Raw genomic sequence first — 23,424 nt, forward strand, 5'->3', positions numbered from 1 at the left:
TTTGTAGATGCTATAACTTTTGCGCAAACCAATAAATATACGCTTATTGGCATTTTTTTTACTAAAGACATGTGGCTGAATACATTTTGGCCAAAATGTATGACTAAAATTGAGTTTGTTCGATTTTTCTTATAACAAAAAGTAGAAAATATCATTTTTTCTCAAAATTTTCGCTCTTTTTCCGTTTATATCGCAAACATTAAAAATCGCAGAGGCAATCAAATACCATCAAAAGAAAGCTCTATTTGTGGGAAAAAAAGGACGCAAATTTTGTTTGGGTACAACATTGTATGGCCGCGCAATTACCAGTTAAAGCAGCGCAGTGGAAAATTGTAAAAACACCTCTGGTCTTAAGGCTGACAAATGGTCCGGTGGGAAAGTGGTTAATAGTTGGAAAGATGAAAAAACAATTTCTGAAGTTCCGCTTTGGGGATCTGTGAATACCTCTTTGGGCTTTTCAGCATCTGTTTCGCAGACTTGCAAGGCTTCCACCTGGTCCTCTTTTCACAGGAAGTTTTACCTTTTCTGATGCCAACTTCGAGCGGTACAAGCAGCCCTAAATTCTGTTTTTTGTTGTGTGGACTTGTTAAGTCTTTTGTGAATGTTGCCTTCTCTTCAGCTGGACTGCATTTTTCATTCCAAGTTGTCTGTCTGAATTCTGTGTCTCGATGAACGACAAAGAAAATTGCTAACAGTAGAATAATTTTTTTGGGGTTAATTTAGGTACACGGGTTCCAACCTTTTGTGTCTATGATCATGCTTCTAGTATTGCATTTCTCCAGGCATGCTGTAAGTGGGAGGAGTTATACCAGGCAATGTCAATGTTAGTCTGTTTGTATTTCGGAGTTCATTGGAGGGCCAAAGTGGTATTTTACAGTAAATCATCGTTTTTTTCTTTTAGTGATTTTAAAACTTTAACATAGTGTATGTGTGAATATAGATGGATGCCAACACTGTTTTTAGTATCCGTTTTGTCTCCTTACAGTGAAATTATAATTTGCATTATTCATTCTGTTTCTTTCTATATCTGTTTTTCCCACACTTAAACCATGCACCAGAGATCAAAAATACCCAATTCATCCTCTTCCTAAAGGGTTTTTGTGATATGGCATAAACCTGCAGTAAAATTATGGAGCAAGTAAACATTAGCACTGTACATAGTCCTTGCAGTGCCTCTTGCAGTTATTAGGTTACTGAGCATGTTTGATAGCATTGTCGTACTACATATAAAATGAGTGATTTGCAAACTTAAGATGGAGGACATGTGCCCCAGCAACCCTGCTGCTTATGGTTATTAGACAAACATAACTGATGCTTTTATGGGCAAATTATTTTAAAACTGATAATCCAACTTTGGGTGTGGGGGTTTGAATATTTGCTGTGATGTTAAAATGTCCTGGAATCTGTCTCTTCCCTCACAATTACAGAGATATGTACATTTTTTTTTTTTTTTTTTCAGTGTGACAACCATGAAATACGCTCTGGCAAACACATTGGAGTGTGCATTTCTGTGGCAAATAACAGACTTTTTGTTGGATCAATACCGAAAAATAAGACAAAAGAAAATATTCTAGAGGAGTTTAGTAAAGTTACAGGTACTGTTTTTTTTTTTGTTTGTTTGTTCTTTGGCAGATTCATTTTTTACTGGCATTGTGAGGCTATAAATGTGTTTGGTTTAATAGAAATAAAATCTGTTAAACAATAACTCCATGATGACCCCACAATAATAAAAATCCTACCTCCAGTGCCTTTCTGTTCTTCTGGACATAGAAGCCTCTTTTTGCCCCCTGGCATTTCAAATATCAAGTTTTCATAGAAACACCAGTGCTGGAGACCTTCTTTTCAACTTGGCTCATGAGCACTGTAGCCCCTTCAGAATCTGGAGGTGAATATTTATTTTTTTATTTAACATAATGGCTTTAGAGGAAGGATATCTATTTTTGGGGATCTCTTTCATACTGTAAGCAAATCACTTGCTGATGGCTATGAAAGGTTGACTAACCTGGACCTTTACATTTGCTTCTTAAACTGCATCTATATGCAAAAGTTTTGTTTTTGGTAGTGGATAGAATGCGGAAAAGTTCATGACTTCCCGTCCTGGGGACAACATTTTAACAGGAAGTGAAGCAATCCCACCAATAGAACCTTTGATGACTATGGTAAACTTAAACAAGTTCTAACCCTTCCCTAGCAAATTGGTATAAATATGCTTTAGAGCCCCTTGCACATGGAAGTAATAACTGATGCTTATATGCAGAATCTTTCCGGATGAAAAATCCTGAATAAAAAACACAAGTTATGTTCTGTATGGACCTTGTGTATCCTCGTTTAGCTGCCAGTGTTGCAATTTATACATACATGTGTAAATTGCTGAAAACGTAACATTTTTTTATTTGAATATTTTGGCTCTGAACTATGAATGCTGTTTGTTTTGTTTGTTTGCACCCATGTTCAATGCCTATTAAGTAATATTCATGTTCTGTGTTTTTTGCTGTTTTACAATGTTTTACAATCGCTGTTGACAGTTCATTGTGTATATTCTAGAGGGCCTGGTGGATGTGATCTTGTATCACCAACCGGATGACAAGAGAAAGAACCGTGGGTTTTGTTTTCTGGAGTATGAAGACCACAAAAGTGCAGCTCAAGCCAGACGCAGGTTGATGAGTGGAAAGGTGAAGGTTTGGGGGAATGCGGTCACTGTAGAGTGGGCAGATCCTGTGGAGGAGCCCGATCCTGAGATTATGGCAAAGGTGAGTAGCTGAATGAGATGCACATATGTTCAGAGGACCTAATATTGAGCAAATGGGAATGCACAAAAAAAAACCCCCCACATACTGCTAACATTGATAAAGCAGAGCAGAGCCACATTTGGCACTTTTGCTAGAGTCGATGAATGGAAATATAAACAGAGCCCAAAATGGCAGAAATTATTAAATCCATGTTGGAAGAGGTATATAAAGCAGAGGAAAATATAATCTGTCCTGGCAAAAGCTGAGAAAATCAGCATATCGTGATATCAAGCTGTGAATGCGTTTTGATTAAAACACACTTTGGCTAAAGACTGATTTATGGGTCTGCTCATGCAAGATGTCAGAGGTATTTAAAGTGTAACAAAATACATTTCTTTCCACTCACCTTTTTTTCTTTTTTAATATAGGTCAAAGTACTTTTTGTGAGAAACCTGTCTTCCACAGTAACTGAGGAAACCCTGGAAAAAGCGTTTTCAGTGTTTGGAAAGCTGGAGCGAGTAAAGAAGCTGAAGGATTATGCCTTTGTACACTTTGATGAGAGAGACTCTGCAGTCAGGGTGAGACCAATTTAATGATTTTCAGAAACCAAGCTGGTAAGCATGATAAATGGGAATTTTTGTTTATATAGCCCTGTATTCAAAATAATGCAAACCGTTATATTGTGGCCCATACAGTTTGTATGCTTAGTTTATTCCCAACATCCAAAATGGAAATCATTTTTAAGTAGTCAGGGAAGAATATTGGATTAAATAAAGGCCATTGGTAAATGCAGCATAACCATTTTAAAACATATTCTTCTGCTGATTTTTTATTTTTTTTGCATAGACAAGCAGGACCTTGCCGTCAGCATTTTTATTTTTTTTAGACTGGTGGTTTTAGGTTGGTGCCTTTTTCCATCTATTACATTGCTTGCTTAATGTTGGGTTACCTTGTTGCTTTTGGATATTCAGTCCTATCAATTTCCATAAAAGGCAATGGATGAAATGAATGGAACAGACTTGGAAGGAGAAGACATTGAAATAGTATTGGCAAAACCCCCAGACAAGAAGAGGAAAGAACGTCAGGCAGCGCGACAAGCTTCTCGCGGTCCCATGTGAGTATATTGTATATTTCTTGTATTTCATTGTAAAAGCAAAAAAAGAGAAAATATATTTTTACTACGTTTCTGGAATACATGTTTTATTTCTGTGAACATGCTGCATGTACCAAAAAATGATTTGAGGTTGCAGAAATATATCCTGTACCTACTTTCATCTCTGACATGACATCACAGTGGGGGGAGCTTACTAGAGCAACTGTGCATGACAACCAATTGGCTTCTCGCTTTAATTTTCAAAGCTTGACCCTTTCACGCCTAGGCCTTTTTCTGACCTTTGTTGCTTACAAGTTGAAATCTGTATTTTTTATTTATATAGTTTATATATAATATAAATAATAATATATACATGTGTGGTGACAGGTACTCTTTATTAAGGGATTCGGAGTGACGTTGTGAAATCGCTTTTGTGTGTTTACAAGACTGTAACAAAGCCGATTTCAACTTTGTTTCAGTCTTACTCTAGCCGGCAGAAGTGGCGGATCGGGTCTCCCGGTGGGTGTTATCCCTAAAGAGCCGACCGCCTGCTCTAAATGACGGTACCAGGGTGATGCCTACATCTACAGGTATAACCCCTCAAAGCCACAAATGTGCGTATGGTTGGCACTAAGGGGTTAACTGAACAAGCTGAAGTTAGAGGCTGATTGGTTGTCATGCACTGTTGCTCCAATTTTAATAAATGCCGTCACACTGTATTTTTGGCTTTGGATTCCAAAGAATGTGACTTCAGCCCAGCCTACTTAATTTCTCATGATGAACAAAGAATGCTCCTCTCATCTCCATAACCCCCTTATGCACAGGCAGAGAACACAAAGTTATCGGCTCACAAAATCAACAGGTATTGTTTACACTCACCGAAAAAAGTATCAAACCACGTTCTATTGATTTTTAGCAGCCCAAAAGGAAGCAAATCAAAAAAGTTAATTGTTTACATACACTTTTAAAGGAATAGTTCAGATTTATAAAAAAAAGATAAATGCACTTTTTCAAAAAATTTGAATTTGATTTTTCATTGGGAGCATGGAAAGCATTGCACTCATGATCAGCAGATCTCGGGTGCAAGCTCAGGCGTCTGCTGACTGTCAATGTAGCGGTCTGCCTGTACCTTATACAGCAGACCGTTCTGAATGACAGGAAGCATCAATGGACTACCTAGCGCACTCACCAGTGCTCTGGTAGTTCATTGAAAGTTACAAGCAAAGGCTGTCGGAATCTGTAGTTCATTCATTCACAGACACCATGCAGAGCTCACACAGCTGCATTCTTTTCAAATTGTGACAGTGGGTGTGGGGAGAAGATCCCCTGCCCCTGTCACAATTAGAAGGGGGATCAGGGAGAGGCTGCAGGAGCGGGAACTTGTTACATGTTCCACCCTAAAAACAAGAACCTATCCTTTAACATCAAAAAACTCAAACCCCCTAATCTTTAGTGGTAAACACTCTTCAGTGTTAAAATGACTGTCACTTTAATTTTTATGGTCAAAAATGTGCCCAGACATAGCAGTTATTTAATATTAACCTCACCTGCTGATCACTTCTGTATTGCTGTGAAGGAAATCTGATTTCCGATCCTTGGCTACACAGCATGGTTATGTCCACAATCCTACAACATATTGACCTATAGCAACATAGAGGTTGGTTAGATGAACCACAGTGAAAAATGGGGGAACCAGGACCAGCAATGATCAGGCAGCAGAAAAGGGTAGTAATATCCTTCTTTTTTTTTTTTTTTGCATGGAGTGCATTTTGGCTGTGTTTGATTTTAGTGACCAAGCCACTGTAATGGTGCAGTCCTTCAAGCTTTGATCTAGAAAAGGAACTCCTAGATCTTTTTGTAGTTAGATTATTTTGCACAAGACCAGCATAAAGTTGCTGTTTACATGGTAATAATTTGGAATTGTAATAAAACACTTGCTGAATTTCAAGGGAATTTTAAGAGCAAGTATAGTTTTTTCCATGGTCGGGGCTTATTCATTAGAAACTTTTAGAATTCTGTGGTCTCCTCTCCCAAGTGTCTCCTGATTCGGGCCCTGCTAACACCTGAGAGATTTGAACCTTCACAAGAAGCACATTCAGTGGCCAGCACTGGATTTTGCGCAGTAGGCACTGTTCACACATGAGTGTAAAAATACTTTTAGCTTCTTTTGGGGCAGAATGGGGGCCAAAGGAGAAAAACATGGTACTACTGAGAACTCGCAAACTGTGTGTTTGGCTGGATGTATACACTGCAGTGACCGGTTGAACTATGGCTTGTGGGAGAAAGGTTAGTTACATTTTTGGGGAAGGAGCAGGGGTTATTGAAGAGAAAGTACTTCCCTTTTTAAGCATTTGTAGTTATATTGGTGGATAAAGCATTTCAAATGTTAAGTTTATTTTACATCATCTACATCTAGACACATTTTAGGTTTGCGAAGGGGAGATGTTTACTGGAGTATGGGGAGGGCAATGTGGAAAGTGATTACTATGCAAAGAGTATGGTTGGTATATATTTTTTTAGAATTCTGGGCTTTTTTCTTCTTTCAAAGGACCTCCAGTAAGTTAGTTGACTGCCTGATACCTGCTCTACACTTGCAAACCATATTATAAGGGTTTGCACAGCATTTGAGTATAAATATAACCAGAGCTTTTTTTCTCAGAAAATAGGTGCAGGAACTCAACCACGACCCCGTTCAAATTTCACAAACAGTAGAAGGGTCTTAACCACTTGCCGACCGCGCTATAGCAAAAATACTGCTACAGCGCGGTCGAGTTACTCTGACAGGACGTCCCTGGGACGTCCTCGTGCACTTCCGCGTTTGCGCGTCCCCTGGGGCGCGCTCGCGGAAGTGTCCGTGCTCGCCGGGTCTAGAAGACCCGGCGCATCACGGATGACGGTAAATTGCCGCTAATCGCGGCCGTTTACCACGTGATCGCTCCGTCAAATGACGGAGTGATCACTTGTAAACAAACCGGCGTCATTTGATGACGCCGGTTCCTCCCTCTCCTCTCTGTACCGTTCGCTACAGAGAGGGGGGGAGCGCGGGGTGTCAGCAGTGCTGTGGCTGGATCTGTGACAACTGCATTCACAGATCCAGCCATCCTTCCCTGCGCAATACTCTGCAATAACCCATACTCTGCCTGCAATACCCCCAATACTCTGCCTGCAATACCCCCAATACTCTGCCTGCAATACCCCCAATACTCTGCCTGCAATACCCCCAATACTCTGCCTGCAATACCCCCAATACTCTGCCTGCAATACCCCCAATACTCTGCCTGCAATACCCCCAATACTCTGCCTGCAATACCCCCCAATACTCTGCCTGCAATACCCCCCAATACTCTGCCTGCAATACCCCCCAATACTCTGCCTGCAATACCCCCCAATACTCTGCCTGCAATACCCCCCAATACTCTGCCTGCAATACCCCCCAATACTCTGCCTGCAATACCCCCCAATACTCTGCCTGCAATACCCCCCAATACTCTGCCTGCAATACCCCCCAATACTCTGCCTGCAATACCCCCCAATACTCTGCCTGCAATACCCCCCAATACTCTGCCTGCAATACCCCCCAATACTCTGCCTGCCATACCCCCCAATACTCTGCCTGCCATACCCCCCAATACTCTGCCTGCCATACCCCCCAATACTCTGCCTGCCATACCCCCCAATACTCTGCCTGCCATACCCCCCAATACTCTGCCTGCCATACCCCCCAATACTCTGCCTGCCATACCCCCCAATACTCTGCCTGCCATACCCCCCAATACTCTGCCTGCCATACCCCCCAATACTCTGCCTGCCATACCCCCCAATACTCTGCCTGCCATACCCCCCAATACTCTGCCTGCCATACCCCCCAATACTCTGCAATACCCTGCGCAATACTCTGCAATACCCCAATACTCTGCGCGATACTCTGCAATGCCCCAATACTCTGCGCGATACTCTGCAATGCCCCAAATACTCTGCGCGATACTCTGCAATGCCCCAAATACTCTGCGCGATACTCTGCAATGCCCCAAATACTCTGCGCGATACTCTGCAATGCCCCAATACTCTGCAATACCCCAATACTCTGCATATATAATGTTTTGGGGTTCTATGTAATTTTCTAGCAAATAAATGGTGATTTTTTTCCATGTAGGAGAGAAATGTCAGAATTGGCCTGGGTGCTCCAGAACGCCTGATGGTGCTCCCTGCATGTTGGGCCTCTGTATGTGGCCACGCCGTGTAAAAGTCGCACACTTGGGGTATCGCCATACTCGGGAGGAATAGCAGAATGTGTTTTGGGGTGTCATTCGTGGTATGCATATGCTGTGTGTGAGAAAGAACCTGCGAATATGACAGAAACAAGTTTTTATTCTTTACTTTTACAGAATTTTCTGTCGTTTTTCTTTTATAGCGCAAAAAATAAAAAACCCAGAGGTAATCTAATACCACCAAAAGAACGCTCTATTTGTGTGAAAAAAAGGACAAAAATTTCAAATGGGTACAATGTTGTATGACTGAGTAATTGTCATTCAAATTGTGAGGGCACCGAAAGCTGAAAATTGGTCTGGTTAGGAAGGGGGTTTAAGTGCCCAGTGGTCAAGTGGTTAAAGGGGCATTAAATACCAGGATTGCATTACATACAGAGTGCAGAGTTCAGGGGGTTACACACAGAGTGCAGAGCTGTCACTTGTAAACACAAAAAACAGACATCTGTGTTTACAAGTGATTATGGTGAGCAGGCACCAAAGGGTCTGAGCCAGAGGTGGTGGAACTGAGTTCCCCCGAGTTCCCCTAGAAAAAAAGCCCTGAATATAACTCTTATTGAGCTCCCCTCACAATTCTATAGACTAGGAAAGATTGCAGATGTCATTTAATACCACAGCAGAAACATTCTTTTGTTCCAAAACTCAGGTGAGTTTGTGTCATATTCATATGGCTATAGAACCGCTTACAAAATGATCTGAAAAAGGTATTGTATAAACTGCATGTGAATGAGCCCCAATGGCTGGATTCACACCTATGCAGGTTTGGAGCTTTTTGCATTTTGCAGATTTGCACTACAGCCCATTTAACATGGTTTCTTATGGAACACGTTCTGTAGTGCAAATCTGAAAAATGCATAGGTGTGAATCCAGCCTAAGATGGACCTGTTTGAATTCTCTGAATAGTCTTATTAATGGCTTTTAATCCAGAGGCGGACATTCAGAGAGCCTATTGTAACCTGTTCATATTTTTATATAAAAGCAGGAATACATTTGAATGTGTGTGTATATATATATATATATATATATATATATATATATATATATATATATATATATATATATATATATATATATATATATATATATTTTGATGATTAATTTAATTATGGCTGAAAAAAAATTAAACCTGAAATTTACTGTATCAACAAATTAGATGAGCTGCATATATGAAGGAATGGGAGCAGTGCAAAGTGCATTAATCCAAATATTATGTCAGTTTACTTTGTTTAAGTTATATATTTGCAATTGGTCGCTTTTGGTTACTACAGTTTGCACAGTTGCTGGATTATATGATGTCTTTTAAAGTAAGCTGATTATTTTATCGTTTTTGTGTTCGACATCTGTCCTACTCAGTCATTAAAATGGATAGATGTTAAAGGGGAAATATAGTATGTTTTCAGTAAGCATATTGTTTGGGCTATTAGTGTTTTACCTTAAAAACTGAACTCCAGACAGATATAAAAGACATAAATGTATGCAGCTCTTTATTTAACACTTCACTGCCAGAGCAGTTTTAATTATTTAGGCCTAACGATTGGTTAAAACTCCCCAAAACAGAATATATTTTATGAAAGCGGAGACCCTGGAGAATAAATGGTGCTAGATTTAACTTTTTATGACACACAGTATTGGCGCATTGATTTTTAAGCATTTTCCTACTGTCCCTGAATGTCCTCCCATGGGTGCGCCTCCTGCGCACCCCCTGGGGCACACATCAGGATCACTTTGACCACTGTGTGCCTTGGACACAGCGGATCACAAATGGGGGTAAAGGGCAATCACAGTGGCCCTTTACCACATGACTGCTGTGTCCAGTCACAAGCGATCACAGATGTAAATGGAACCGGTCCTTACCTGTTCTAACAGCTCTCCTTCCCTCGCGCAGACAGGGCCGATCCGAGACGGGGTGCACAGGGTGCACTGCACCCAGGCGCCAGAGGGGAGGGGACGCCAAAGCATGAGGAGCACCGTTGGTCCCGAGTGTGTTGCCAACGAATCGTGATTGTGGTTTTCCCGCAGCAGCTGCCCTGGTGGTGAGCGCCGATTTTTTTCGTCCTGGACGAGTCGCAAGGGCACCGTGATCACGTTCAGTTCAGGGGCGGACTGGGCCGGGAGGGGGGGGGCCGCCTACCTTATTGATAAAACGGCCGCGGCGCTGCCTCAGCTTGTTTTACTTTTTATTTTTCCAGGCTGTGCAGTGCGGCGGCCGGCTTGCTGTAGCGGTACTTGTGTGTATTGTGCGTAGCTTTATTGTGTATTTGCGGCGGTGTGCTTGGCCGGGGTGGAAGGGGGCAGAGGGTGGGGGGGTGTGTGGACGGGTAGTACGGAGCGCTCTCCATAAGCGGCCGATGATAATAGACTGGCGGAGGCGGAGACTGAAGCTCCGCCCACCCCCTTCGTGTGGCTGGCTGTTCATGACTGAATCCTCACTTGGGGGGGTGGGGCTGTCTGATGACATGAGGGGGACGAGGAGAGAGAGAAGCACGAGGGGAACCCCCTGCTAAGGAGAGCAGGTACAATTTAATTTGCTATTGCAATAAAGTGATCCATGCATGCAAACTCATTAAACAGTCTCTCTTCAGTGAAAGTTCATGTTTTGCAAACTTTGCAGTACATGAACTTTCACTGAAGGTGTTTAATGAGTTTGCATGCATGGATCACTTTATTGCAAAATCATGATCTGCATATTAATGAACTTTCAATGAATGTGGTCTGTTTAATGCATTGATTTCAGCATGTGAAAAGTGTTCAATGCAAACTCATTAAAGCGGGGGTTCACCCAAAAAAAAAATTCTAACATTACATTGAGCCGAGTTGTGATAATGACATTATGCTGACCTTTTTAATTTTATTGCCGTACACACCGTTTTATCTATATTTTCACCGCCGGCTTCCGGGTATGTAATCTGCGGGACTGGGCGTTCCTGATCACATGCTAATTGATTGACAGGCTTCCAACCGGCGCATACAGCACGTCACGAGTTGCCGAAAGAAGCCGAACGTCGGTACGCAGGCGCCGTATAGAGCCGTCTTGCAGTCCGGCTTCTTTCGGCAACTCGAGACGCGCTGTATGTGCCGGTCGGAAGCATGTCAATCAATTAGGAACGCCCAGTCCTGCAGATTACATACCCGGAAGCCGCCGTGAAAATAAAGATAAAACGGTCTGTACGGCAATAAAATTAAAAAGGTCAGCATAATGTCATTCTAACAACTCGGCTCAATGTAATGTTAGAATTTTTTTTTTTGGGTGAACCCCCGCTTTAAGGAGGTTGAGGCTGCACTCATTGCCACTGATTAGGCAATGACTATTTTTAGCGGCGCTTTACTGACGTTTTTTGCAGTGCTATTTGGCCACTAGCAGGGCACTTTTAACCCCTGCTAGCGGCCAAAAAAGGGTTAAAACCACCCTGGCAGCGCTGCCCATTGATTCCAATGGCCAGTGGAGCTGTAGGAGCGGTGTATACACCGCTCTTACAGTGCCTCAAAGATGCGGCTTGCAGTCCTGCCAGCTTTGCAGCCGCTATTCTTAGCACTATAGCAGCTGCAAAATGCCTCAGTGTGAAAGTAGCCTTAGGCTGCACTGATAAGGCAGCACTGATATGCTACACTGATGGGCACTGATGAGGTCGCACTGTTGGCCACTGATGAGCTGCACCGGTGAGGCTGCATTGATGGTGGGCACCGGTGAGGCTGCATTGATGGTGGGCACCGGTGAGGCTGCATTGATCTCTTGTACCATCTGACCATCTCCTGTATCATGTTGGAAGTCTCTGACCATTTCCTGTAGTATGTCTGGGGTTTTTTCTAACAGACTCTCTCTAACAGAGGCCCTCTCTGTGTCCATTAGAGAGACCTCCCTCCAGGTCCAAGAGTACTCTGCTTCTCTTCCTGTATTTTGTTTATTGTTAAGAGATTGTGGGAGGATCCCAGGGCAACAATGACTCCTTAGGGGAGCATCTCTGTGTTTAAATCGTTGCCATAGAAACATTTATAAAGGGGGAGGAGTTAGTAAGGTGACCACGCCCTTGTAGGGGCGCCAGAAATATTTCTGCACCCAGGCGCATGTGACCCTAGGATCGGCCCTGCGCGCAGAGACTGTGTGTGAGGGAAAGGGAGCAGTGAGTACTGTATTTTACAGTACACAATGCCCTGATAATTACTGCAGCTTCATCAGTGCCCATCAGGGAAGAATAAAAATTACTTTTCTCTTGTGTTCATGGACGGACACAGAGATTAATTTGACAATAGGGTATTTCCCTTCTATTAGGAGAGGACTAGCCAGACCTTGTTAAAGTGAGGCGGTCCCTCTAGATACAACCCCTCTCCCTGCACACAGCAGCCCCATTTTGTTTCTGCCTAGCATAGGAGTTGGACCTGGCTCCCTATGGGCCCTTGGGTCTTGGAGGTTTTTTTTTATGCTTTTCGTACACTTTTTTTTTTTTTTAATTAAATTATTTTTCTCTCTGCTAGGATCCTGAGATTTGCTATCAACTGCTGTCTGGGCGACAGGCTGGATCCTAGATCCTTGTAGTCACCCCAGTTTTCGTCCAGAGAGTGTGTGCAGGCCTCTAGCTACGTGCTGGGTCGGCCACGACATGCCCCATTTGTTCCAGGGGCGGCCGGTGAGCTACACGCCCAGGGGGGAAAAAACAGATGACCGGGCTAAATACTGTCTCTGTCACAGTGTGCCAGGCCGACAGCTACCTCCGTACTGCTCGGGTGGTGGGTCTATTTGGGATACTTCCAGCAAATTTGCGGGATCTGTAAGTACCTTCCTCCTGCCTCGGTGGGGTGGGATGGCTGGACATTTCCTGTGAGGTCGTTGGGGTCTCTTCCACCCTTCCTTCTCTCCTTCCTTTCTTCTCTCCCTCCCTCCGCTCGGAGTCCGCTGTCCAGGGGTGCTGCACCTGTGGTAGTGCGCTTTCCTTGCAGGGCGGCCATTTTCTGGTGGTTACTTTGTCCTCTTGTGGCGGTGTTGGCTTCTCTGAGCAGCGCGAACGGTCGGCTTTTCCTCCAGAAGACACGTGCAGCGGCATACAGGGGGCTTCCTTCTGTCAGGACAAGGCGGACAGCGGTCTGCAATCGTTTTTCCTACTGGGTGATTTGGGCCCTGCTACGGCTCCTGGCCCAGGTTCTGAGGTTTCAGAGGATGTGGACCACGACCCTTCGGACAGTGAGAATGACTCGGTGTCCGGGTCAGCGCACGATAGGGCACTGGTTGGAGCACTTATCACTGCAGTGTGAGATACTCTAAAATTGGAGGATAAGTCAGGCTCATCTATAGAGGTGTCGGTCCCTTTTGGGTTCTGCAAGCCTGCCTGCACTGAAAAGGTGTTTCCTTGTGTGCCCTACTTGGATAAGCTTTTGTACAAGGAATGGGAACGCCCTCAGAGGACCTTTTCGGTCCCTAAGTGTATTGCGGTGCATTATCCTTTTGAGGAAGATTTCCTGAAAAAGTGGACCTCTTCCTTGATTGTGGACCAGATTAAATAAAGTTACCACACTTCCGGTGGAAGGAGCACCTGCGTCCAAGGACCTGGCGGACAGGAGAGCTGAGGCAGTGGCCCACTCCCTGTTCACGGTAGCGGGGTCAGCAGCGCGCCCGGGTGTTGCGGGAGCCTTGGTGGCTCAGACGCTTATGGAGTGGGCTAAGATGCTGCACCACGAGTTCATAACACCAGGCTTCCCTGTGTAGAACTGGCCGACCAAATGGTACAGGGCCTCAAGTTTGTGTGCGAGTCAGCTTTGGATACGATTTTGTTGCTGTCCAGAGCCTCCATCTCTGCGGTGCTACTGCGTCGCCTAATTTGGCTAAAATGTTGGTCCGCGGACCAGGCTTCCAAGAAAGCCTTGATTTGCCCTTTGAGGGGGAGAGGCTTTTCGAGGCCTCCCTTGGACGACTTCACAAAGGTTGCCACTGGCGGTAAGAGTACCCTGCTCCCGCAATCCATGAAGGGGTAAGGAGCCACGCCCTAGGCATGGGCCCTCCTCGGGTCATAAACATCTTTTTCGTCCGCCAGGAGCTGCAGGTAAGAGCTCCCAGACCGATAAGGCTCCTACTGAGGGACAAAAGCGTTGCAAGCCTGCATACAAACCTGCGACCGCATGAAGGTTTGCCCCCGCTCGACACGTGGGTGGTGGGTTGCCTTCGCACATTGGCGGCTCGGTGGTCTTCCCTACTTTCCGACGGTGGGTTTGCGAAGTAGTTTCTTTCTTGTCCCCCAAACAGATTTTTTCCCTCCAAACCTTCAGCTCCCTCCGACTCGTCGGGTGGCCCTGTTTGGGGCTGTGCAGGATCTGCTGGCACGGGGAGTGATCGTGCCCGTGCCCTCACTGGAAAGGTTTCAAGGTTTTTTTTCAAACCGGTTTGTGGTCCCAAAGAAGGAAGGGGTCCGCCCGATCCTGAACAAAAAACACAGCAACGACCCCCTGCGGGCCTTGAGGTTCAAATCCTGGACCTCCAGGCCCTGAACTGCTTTGTAAAAGTTCAGAAGTTCAGGATGGATTCGGTTCGCTTGGGGACGCATATTTGCATGTCCCCATATTTGTCAGACATCAGAGGTTTTTGCGGTTGGGGGCGACCACTAACAATTTGTGGCTCTTCCTATTGGCCTGGCCTCAGCGACAAGGGTGTTCACCAAGGTGCTTGCTCCGGTCCTGGCATTGCGAAGACAGCGTTTGGTTACCTGGATGACCTTCTTCTGAGAGCTTCTGAGAGCTCAGAATTAGAGGTGGATGTGGCGATTGTCATCCAGACCCTTTGAGATTTTGGCTGGGTCCTGAACCTCCAGAAGTCGGTGTTGGTGCCAACGCGGCACCTGAATTACCTGGGCCTGGTCCTGGATTCCCTAGAGGCGGGAGTCTTTCTCCCCCCGGACAAGTTACAAAATCTTCAGGAAGCGGTGAGCCTGCTGGCCGCCCACAGGGTGTCGTCACTGTGTTTTTGCATGTGAGTCCTGGGCCTCATGGTGGCCTCCTTTTGAGGCAGTGCCATACGCTCAATTACACACTTGTGCCTTGCAGAGGGAAATTCTGAAAAAATGGGACAAGTCACTGTTGTCCCTGGAGGGTCAGATCAGGGTGGACTGGACCGGGCGGTCAAGGCCTCCCTGGTCTGGTGGCTGAGGTCTACGGCCTTTCGGGCCAGATAGTCTTTTCTCCCCCTTCAGTGGATGGTAATCACGACGGATGTCAGTCTGACTGGGGGGGGGGGGTGTTTGGGGTGTCCAGGGCTCAGGGTCGCTGGATGCTGGAAGAATCCAGCCTTTCCGATCAACGTGCTGGAGCTTCGAGCTATCCGGCATTGCCTCTCTTCGTGGTCTCAAACTTCAGGGGCGTTCGGTCAGGATCCAGTCGGACAACGCCACGACAGTGGCATATGTCAACCATCAAGGGGGGGGATGAGGAGCTTGGCAGCAGCCTCGGAGGTGGCTCACATTCTGAGGTGGGCAGAACGGAGCGTGCCGGCTCTATCGGCCGTATACATTTCTGGCATGGATTACTGGCAGGGGGATTATCTAAGCCGCCAGATGCTGGACCAAGGAGAGTGGTCGTTACACCTGGATGTGTTTAAACTCATTTGCAGCAGGTGGGGCATGCCAGGCGTTGATCTTCTGGCTTCCCAACTCAATCAAAAGGTGTTGAGGTTTGTGGCCAGGTCGAGAGACCCCTGGGCCTACGCGACGGACGCGTTGGTAGCCCCGTGGGGGCAGTATCGGCTGATCTACGCCTTTCCCCCTCTGAAGCTTCTTCCTCGTCTGCTTCGCAGGGTGCAGACTGAGGGAATCCCGATGATTCTCATTGCTCCGGATTTGGCCTTGCCGCCCCTGGTACTCCGACCTAGTGCGTCTGGTGGTGGATGTTCCGTGGTGACTACCGCTGCAAGAGGACCTTCTTTCGCAAGGCCCCATACTTCATCCTGCTTTACAGTCGCTGGCTTTAACAGCTTGGCTATTGAAAGCCAGGTGCTGAGGGACCGTGGCTTGTCGGATGCGATTATTGCTACCATGCTGAGGGGCACGGAAGTCTTCCTCCTAGGAAGATTTGTCATTGTACTTGGCCTACATCTCTATGTGTGAGGAGTTGAAGTGGTGTCCGCATGTATACTCTGTCTCCAGTATTCTACTGCTTCGTTCCACAAGTCTGATTCACTGTTTGTGTCGGTGGCTGGTCCTAAGAAGGGTATGGCAGTCTCGTCCACCACCATCTCTAGGTGGATTAGACAGGTCGTAATTCAGGCCTATGCCATACGTGGACGGGCGCCTCCATTTCCTGTCACGGCGCATTCTACCCAGTCGATGGGTGCCTTCTGGGCTTTCGACATCGGGCATCTGTCTCCCAGGTGTGTAAGGCGGCGACTTGGTCATCCGTTCACACTTTCACAAAATTCTACAAGGTTGACGTGAGTGCATCTTTGGATGCTTGCTTCGGCCGCAAAGTTTTACAGGCGGCCGTTTAAGGTTGCATCTCCTCTGTTGAGAAGCTCTAGTTTTGTTTGGGGTGAAGTTTGTTTTTGATTGCTGTTCCCACCCCTTGTTTTCTGACACTGCTTGGGGAAGTCCCTATTGTCAAGTTAATCTGCTGTGTCCATCCATGAACACAAGAGAAAAAAGAATTTTTGTACTCACCGTAAAATCCTTTTCTCTGTAGTTTATGGACGGACACAGCACCCACCCCTCTTTATGTTTGTACTGATTTTGATGAACTGAGGCTGCTGTGTGCAGGGAGAAGGGTTGTAACTAGAGGGACCGCCTCCTGGGCGGTACTGTACAGTTTAAGGTTGTATTAACACTTTAACAATGTTTCTGCCTAGTCCTCTCCTGATAGAAGGGAAATACCCTATTGTCACGTTAATCTCCTGTGTCTGTCCATGAACTACAGAGAAAAGGATTTTACGGTGAGTACAAAAATCCTATTTGAAATTTTTTATAACGAACTAAAACTTTTTTATTAATTTTTTTTTTTTAAGCAAACAAGAATAGTAAAACAATGGAGATTTTAATACCATCAAAAGAAAGCTCTGTCAAAAAAAAAAAAAAAAAAAGTTTATATTGGGTACAGTGTTGCATGACTGAGTAATTGTCATTCAAAGCGTGAGCGGTCTGAAAGATGAAAATTTTGGCATGGGCAGGAAAGGGGGGGTAAAAGTGCCTGGTATTAAAGTGGTTAAGTGCAAATTTTCAGTAAAAAGGACACTAAAGTTAATTTTAAGGCACATAAACGCAATACAATATCCAATTTTTCTAGGTGTCCATGAAAGCAATTGGGGAGCTTTAAAGCCACTTGGTTGCTTTCGTCTGAGGCTGGGATGCCCGCATTTTGATTTTGACTGGCTCTCTCTACACAGCCGGTTCACATACCTCCGGTGTAAATGTGCGTCTTTTTGGTCCGTTTTCAGGTCCGAATTCAGGCAAAAATAGCTGGGAGCCATATGCGAAGATAGTGTGAACCCAGTCTAAATGCAAACAGTTGGCTTGTGAAATATATGCACACTTGGCAGCCAGAAATATATATATGTGTGTGTGTGTGTGTGTGTGTGTGTGTGTGTGTGTGTGTGTGTGTGTGTGTGTGTGTGTGTGTGTGTGTGTGTGTGTGTGTGTGTATGTATGTATGTATGTATGTATGTATGTATGTATGTATATATGGTGTGTGTGTGTGTGTGTGTAAAATCTCCTACTGCCAGTGACATATGCCATATTTCTGTGACTGTAAAAGGGGGTGTTTTGGCCGTACAGCTAGCGGTTCTTTTTGTCCGCTAGCGGTCGAAAAAGGTTTAAAAGTGTTGCTGCCGAAGCAATTTGCAGGAGCTTCGGCAGCGCTGCCCATTGATTTCAATGGCAGGGTGTTTTTAGGAGAGGTGTATTTACTGCTAACACAGCACCCCAAAGATGCGTTTGACCTTTTTTTCTTTTTCCCATCATGCAAGCACACCGCTCCAGTGTGAAAGCACTCGGGCTCTCACACTGGGGCTGCAGGGGAGGCATTTTACAGGCGCTATTTCTATCCCAGTACGGTAGAGCTCGGACAGAGAGAAGCAGAACAATGGGCTAAGAAGTTCGGCTACAATGCAAGAAACACAATGTTGTACAATGGCCATTTGCCTGGAGTTCAGTTAAAAAGCAGAGACTGCCATTGCTGCTTCTAATTTTGCAAATGCTAGTTTCCTGGTTGTCATGTTTGCTTTTTAGCTTCAATCCTTTATCTGGAACAAGCATGCTAATAAGTCTTGACTTTATTCTGACTTTACACATATGTATGCATCCCTCAGAAAAGGTTTGCGCTAAAATATTTTTTGATGTGACTCATATTACATGCTTGCACTTTCATAAAATTGTTGTATTTAATATAGCAAGTTGTAGCTTAGTCATGTAAGGTTTTCAAACTCCCAGACTTGCATGATGAGAGAGCAAAAATGTACAATCGTGTAAAGCAAAAACAGAGCTTTCATATGTAATGAACAAAGTTGATTTCAAACTTTGAGTATAAACAGAATTATTTTAAATATTTGAGCTGATCTTTAACATATATCAGTCTTTTACAAAAAGAGGAAACACATTTAAAAACACTATACATTCCCTTTTCAATTAGTATGGTGTAGCAATTGTTAAATCCAAGTAAACTAGCCTTTTTTTTTTTTTTTAATCCTCTGAATTTGTATTTCTTGTGATAGTAAAAATGCTTGCTTGTGCTTATACTTGGTTTATGTTCATAGGTATGATGATTTTTACTATTATCCCCCTCCTCGTATGCCTCCTCCAGGCAGAGGCAGGGGCCGTGGAGGCAGAGGTGGCTATGCCTATCCCCAAGATTACTATGGCTATGAAGATTACTATGATGATTATTATGCTTTCGATTACCATGACTACCGCGGTGGATATGATGACCCATACTATGGTTATGATGATGCATACCCTGTGCGTGGGAGAGGCGGAAGAGGTGTTAGAGGTGCACCTCCACCACCTAGAGGTAGAGCGGCTCCGCCCCAACGTGGAGGGCGCTCAAATTTTTTACAAAGGGGTTCTCCCATGGGCCCTCCTAGAGGATCCAGAGGTGGACGTGGTGGGCCTTCTCAACAATCACAACGAGGTCGGAATTTGCGTGGTAACCGTGGAAATAGAGGTGGGAATGTTGGTGGAAAGAGAAAGGCAGACGGGTACAATCAGCCAGATTCCAAGCGCCGCCAGACCAACAATCAGCAGAATTGGGGAAGCCAGCCCATAGCCCAGCAGCCACTGCAGCAAGGCGGTGATTACTCTGGTAACTATGGTTACAGTAATGACAACCAGGAGTTTTATCAGGATTCTTATGGGCAGCAGTGGAAATAGGAAAGGCTAAAACCACACATTTTCATCATTCAAACACCTACAATTATATATATATTTACATACCAACAAACACCTAGGGTTCATTAGCTACTGCAGTCTTTCCTTAATTAGGCTTGTGTTTGATTACTATACTGTAAATATATATATACATTTTTTTTTATTGGTGTCCACCAAGCAAGCATTGGTACAATTATGAAAACTTGTGTAGGGTTCGTTTAATCTGAAAGCCAAGCCCCAGATGTGAGTTTTCTGCTTAACAAAATGTTTACACACCTTTTTAGACTGTGATAACGTTTTTGAATTAAACACTGATATTTTAGTTTCGCTGACAGCAGCACCCCTCACCAAGTGATTAGGGGATACCAGTGTTTTTTTTGGGGGGTTTTAGGACCTTTTTAGAAGGCCTTGTAATTTTATTGGGGACAGTAAACGTTTTGTGCTGAATATGTAGTTTATTTTGCTAGATGTCCCTTAAAGAACACCTGTCCTGAGAGAAATATATGTAGGCTACCATTGCAGACCCCATTGTAACATGCTACTTAAGCTGTTTGTGGCTTCAGTTCATTTTGAGTCCCCGACTCTGGACAAGAGTTCAGAAATTGCCAGTCCTAATCTGCATGCATGGAAAGTACTGAAACTAGGGATTACCTTTCTGGTCATCTGCAATAGCAGCTTGAGTATTTCTCTCATAAGTCACCCTAAAGAGATTCTCCAGAAAAAAAAATATCCAAGGAAAACTTTTGTCTCCAGAAGAAATACTAAAGTTCCATTACATGTTGGGGAGTTCTGTGATACAGAGTTGGCTAATTTACTTGTACTGGGGATCTAAAGCTAGTGAGCTCTAGTCTGAAATTCAAATTGATGGGCTGGTCTTTCAAGATCTATTTGGGTATTTGTGCCACATGGCTTTCCCTAGCAACATGAGAAAAGAAAAAAAGGGGTTCCCCTGGGTGGACTTTTAAGGCACTGATAGTATTTAATTCCAAATATACGGGATATTGAGGTAAATAGTTTTTATTCACAATTATACATATTAATCAAAAAAATGAAATATTGAATTAAAATGTACAGTTCCAAAGATTGTCACCATATAGGTAAATACATGAAAACCTGTAGTAGGATGATGAATATTTAATTGGATAACATTTTTTAAAAGCATTGAAAATATAAACCGCACGCTGGGTTCTGTCAATGAGGTTTCCAAGTGAGTATCGGAATATACAATTAATGCAAGTTTGAGACCGACATTTATAAGGAACAGGTGTTCATCCCATTAGGGAGAAATTATTCCAATGATCGAGAAGCCGGTGTATCAACCAGAAGAGATATATACTCTGGGACTGGGATGGAGGTCCCTTTATTATGAGATCCGCAAGGGACCTAATAATGTCCGCTGTCAAACAGTACACTGTATTATTGACAGTCTACCTCACACCTTGACAATCCAGCAAAGAATGCATTCGATCTTTAGAATAATTTCTCCCTAACGGGATGAACACCTGTTCCTTATAAATGTCCGTCTCAAAAGTGCAATAATTGTATATTCTGATACCCACTTCTTGCTTGACTGGCAACCTCATTGACAGAACCCAGCGTGCTGTTTATATTTTCAACGCTTTTAAAAAATCGTATCCAATGAAATATTCATCATCCTTCACTACATTTTATAATACATGAACTAATTGTTCTTCTCTACACACCCCTAAAGAAGGTTACCCCGAAACGTATCGGGTGTAAAGAAGGTTTTCATGTATTTATCTATATGGTGACAATCTTTGGAACTGTATATTTTAATTCAATATTTCATTTTTTTGATAAATATGTATAATTGTAAATAAAAACTATTTTTTTACCTCAATATTCTGTATATTTGGAATTAATACCATCAGTGTCTTAAAAGTCCACCCAGGGGAACCCCCTTTTTCTTTTCTCATATATACTGGATGTGGCACAAGCATATATTTGCCATTCACCCCCCTTTCTTCCCTAGCAACATGTTTGTTTCCAATGCACGCACGGGTCAGCAATTTGGACCACACACAGCCCTTTCCCTTTTATGCAGCATAATTAGCCAATGACTGCATATCTCAGGACAGCCCACCCAAGCTAAACTTTGTTTTTCCTGAAGAACCTCTGTTTGTCAAATTGAATAATGTACATAAGTGTAAACACTAGATAAGTCTTCTGTAGTTTTAATAGCTGTCTTTATAAGCATTTTAAAGTTTTGTGTAACTGTTTTGCATTCCTAGGTATAGATTATTTTCTTTTTTTTTTATACAACTTCACATTTTTTGGAAGGGAAACAAGTTTTACCAAATTGTTTGATTATGGCTGTACAAGCCTCTACAGTTTGTTCTGTGACTGTATATTAAGTTTTCTTGTTCATGTACAATTTCAATAAAAACGACAAAAAAAGTTAAAACTAAAACCCACTGCAAACAACCACACCATTTCCATACATGGTTGTATCTTATTAAAAAGGAATAGAAACAAATTCTGAGTTGTGATTCTTGCAACAAACACAATCCTGAGGATGGACTGCATATGTGAGTGATCAAATACTTTTTATTTAGGTGAAATTGTAAATTTAAACAAATAAATCAACCAAAAATGATTCCAGTAATTGTCATGAAAAGGTCATTAGTTTTCTTTTTTTTTTAAATGGTGAACTGGTGCTTCTTAAATCACTTTTTCTAATTTCCAAAATTGAATTGAGCATGAATAAATATGTATTGCACATATTCTTGATGACAAACACATGAACAGCTCCAAAAAGGAATAGAATAACAAGGGCTTACTGTTCCATTTTTATCATATTTTTTGATAAGAACTAATTTCAGGCTAGAGTAAGAGAAATTTTATAACCCCTGACAATTTTTGCCATCTATGTCCTTTTGTGGAGATTTCCCTTCACTTCCTGTCCCATAGTCAAAACAGGAAGTGAGAGGAAGTCCCTCCAAAATTATGGAATCCCTGGTTGCCACCAGAACTAGTATCCTCATAGGAAGTTTTCCCCTCTATTGCTGTTCTGGTGACAACCCAAAATTTGGAATATCCTTTTTACTTTCACTTTTGGTGATAATGGTCACCACAACAAATGGAAGAGGTTAAATCTCCTTAAAGCGGAGATTCACCCGTACAATATACTTTTTCCCCTTAGCTTCATGCTCGTTTTGTCTAGGGGAATCGGCTAGTTGTTTTAAAATATGAGCTGTACTTACGGTTTACGAGATGCATCCTCTCCGTCGCTTCCGGGTATGGGCTGCAGGACTGGGCGTTCCTATTTTGATTGACAGTCTTCCGAGAGGCTTCCGACGGTCGCATCCATTGCGTCACGATTTTCCGAAAGAAGCCGAACGTCGGTGCGCAGTATAGAGCCGCACCGACGTTCGGCTACTAGTGACGCGATGGATGCGACCGTCGGAAGCCTCTCGGAAGACTATCAATCAAGAAGGAACGCCCGCTCCCGAAGACCCATACCCGGAAGCCGACAGAGAAGATGCGTCTCGAAAACGGTAAGTACAGCTCATATTTTAAAACAACTAGCCGATTCCCCTAGACAAAACGAGCATGAAGCTAAGGGGATTGTTTAAAAAAAATAGATTAATGGGTGAACTCCCGCTTTAATGAGGGCACAGATGGCAATAAAAACCTGACAGATTCTAAGGATTATATGTCTTATTTGTACTTTTTTTTAAAATGGCACATTAGGAATTTCCTGGTGGCTACCAAGTCATTAGTAGCATGTACTAACTGCAAGAACAAGGTTTCTACAACAATAAATGTAATTTTTTTACAGTTTATTGTGAAATCTGACATGCAGAGCAAATGACAGTGGATTTAAATGGTTGCTTGTATCCTCTTAGAGGGAAACTATTGTGCATTTCTGATACCAATATTTTTTTTTTTTTTTTTTTTTTTTGTTAAAGCCAATCTAAACCAAAAATTGGAAATATAATGTAATGTGGCTTACCAACCCTTCCATGTGGTGGCTGCGGTCAGTTTTCTTGACA

The 23,424-nt window shown here is 43.5% G+C and overlaps 1 protein-coding gene across 1 annotated transcript in view; it reads left to right on the plus strand.

Moving 5' to 3' along the window:
• Nucleotides 1-20,286, plus strand: part of LOC120926950 (heterogeneous nuclear ribonucleoprotein R) — a 92,015-nt gene extending 71,729 nt beyond the window's left edge. The window contains exons 5-9 of the mRNA XM_040337290.1: nucleotides 1,460-1,595; nucleotides 2,545-2,750; nucleotides 3,158-3,307; nucleotides 3,722-3,843; nucleotides 18,799-20,286. Of these exons, the coding sequence (XP_040193224.1) occupies nucleotides 1,460-1,595; nucleotides 2,545-2,750; nucleotides 3,158-3,307; nucleotides 3,722-3,843; nucleotides 18,799-19,411 (1,227 nt within the window). The 3' untranslated portion in view covers nucleotides 19,412-20,286. The remainder of the gene's footprint in view (nucleotides 1-1,459; nucleotides 1,596-2,544; nucleotides 2,751-3,157; nucleotides 3,308-3,721; nucleotides 3,844-18,798) is intronic.
• Nucleotides 20,287-23,424: the final 3,138 nt, after the last annotated feature.

The sequence above is a fragment of the Rana temporaria genome, chromosome 2, assembly GCF_905171775.1.
Source record: "Rana temporaria chromosome 2, aRanTem1.1, whole genome shotgun sequence".
NCBI lineage: Eukaryota > Metazoa > Chordata > Amphibia > Anura > Ranidae > Rana > Rana temporaria.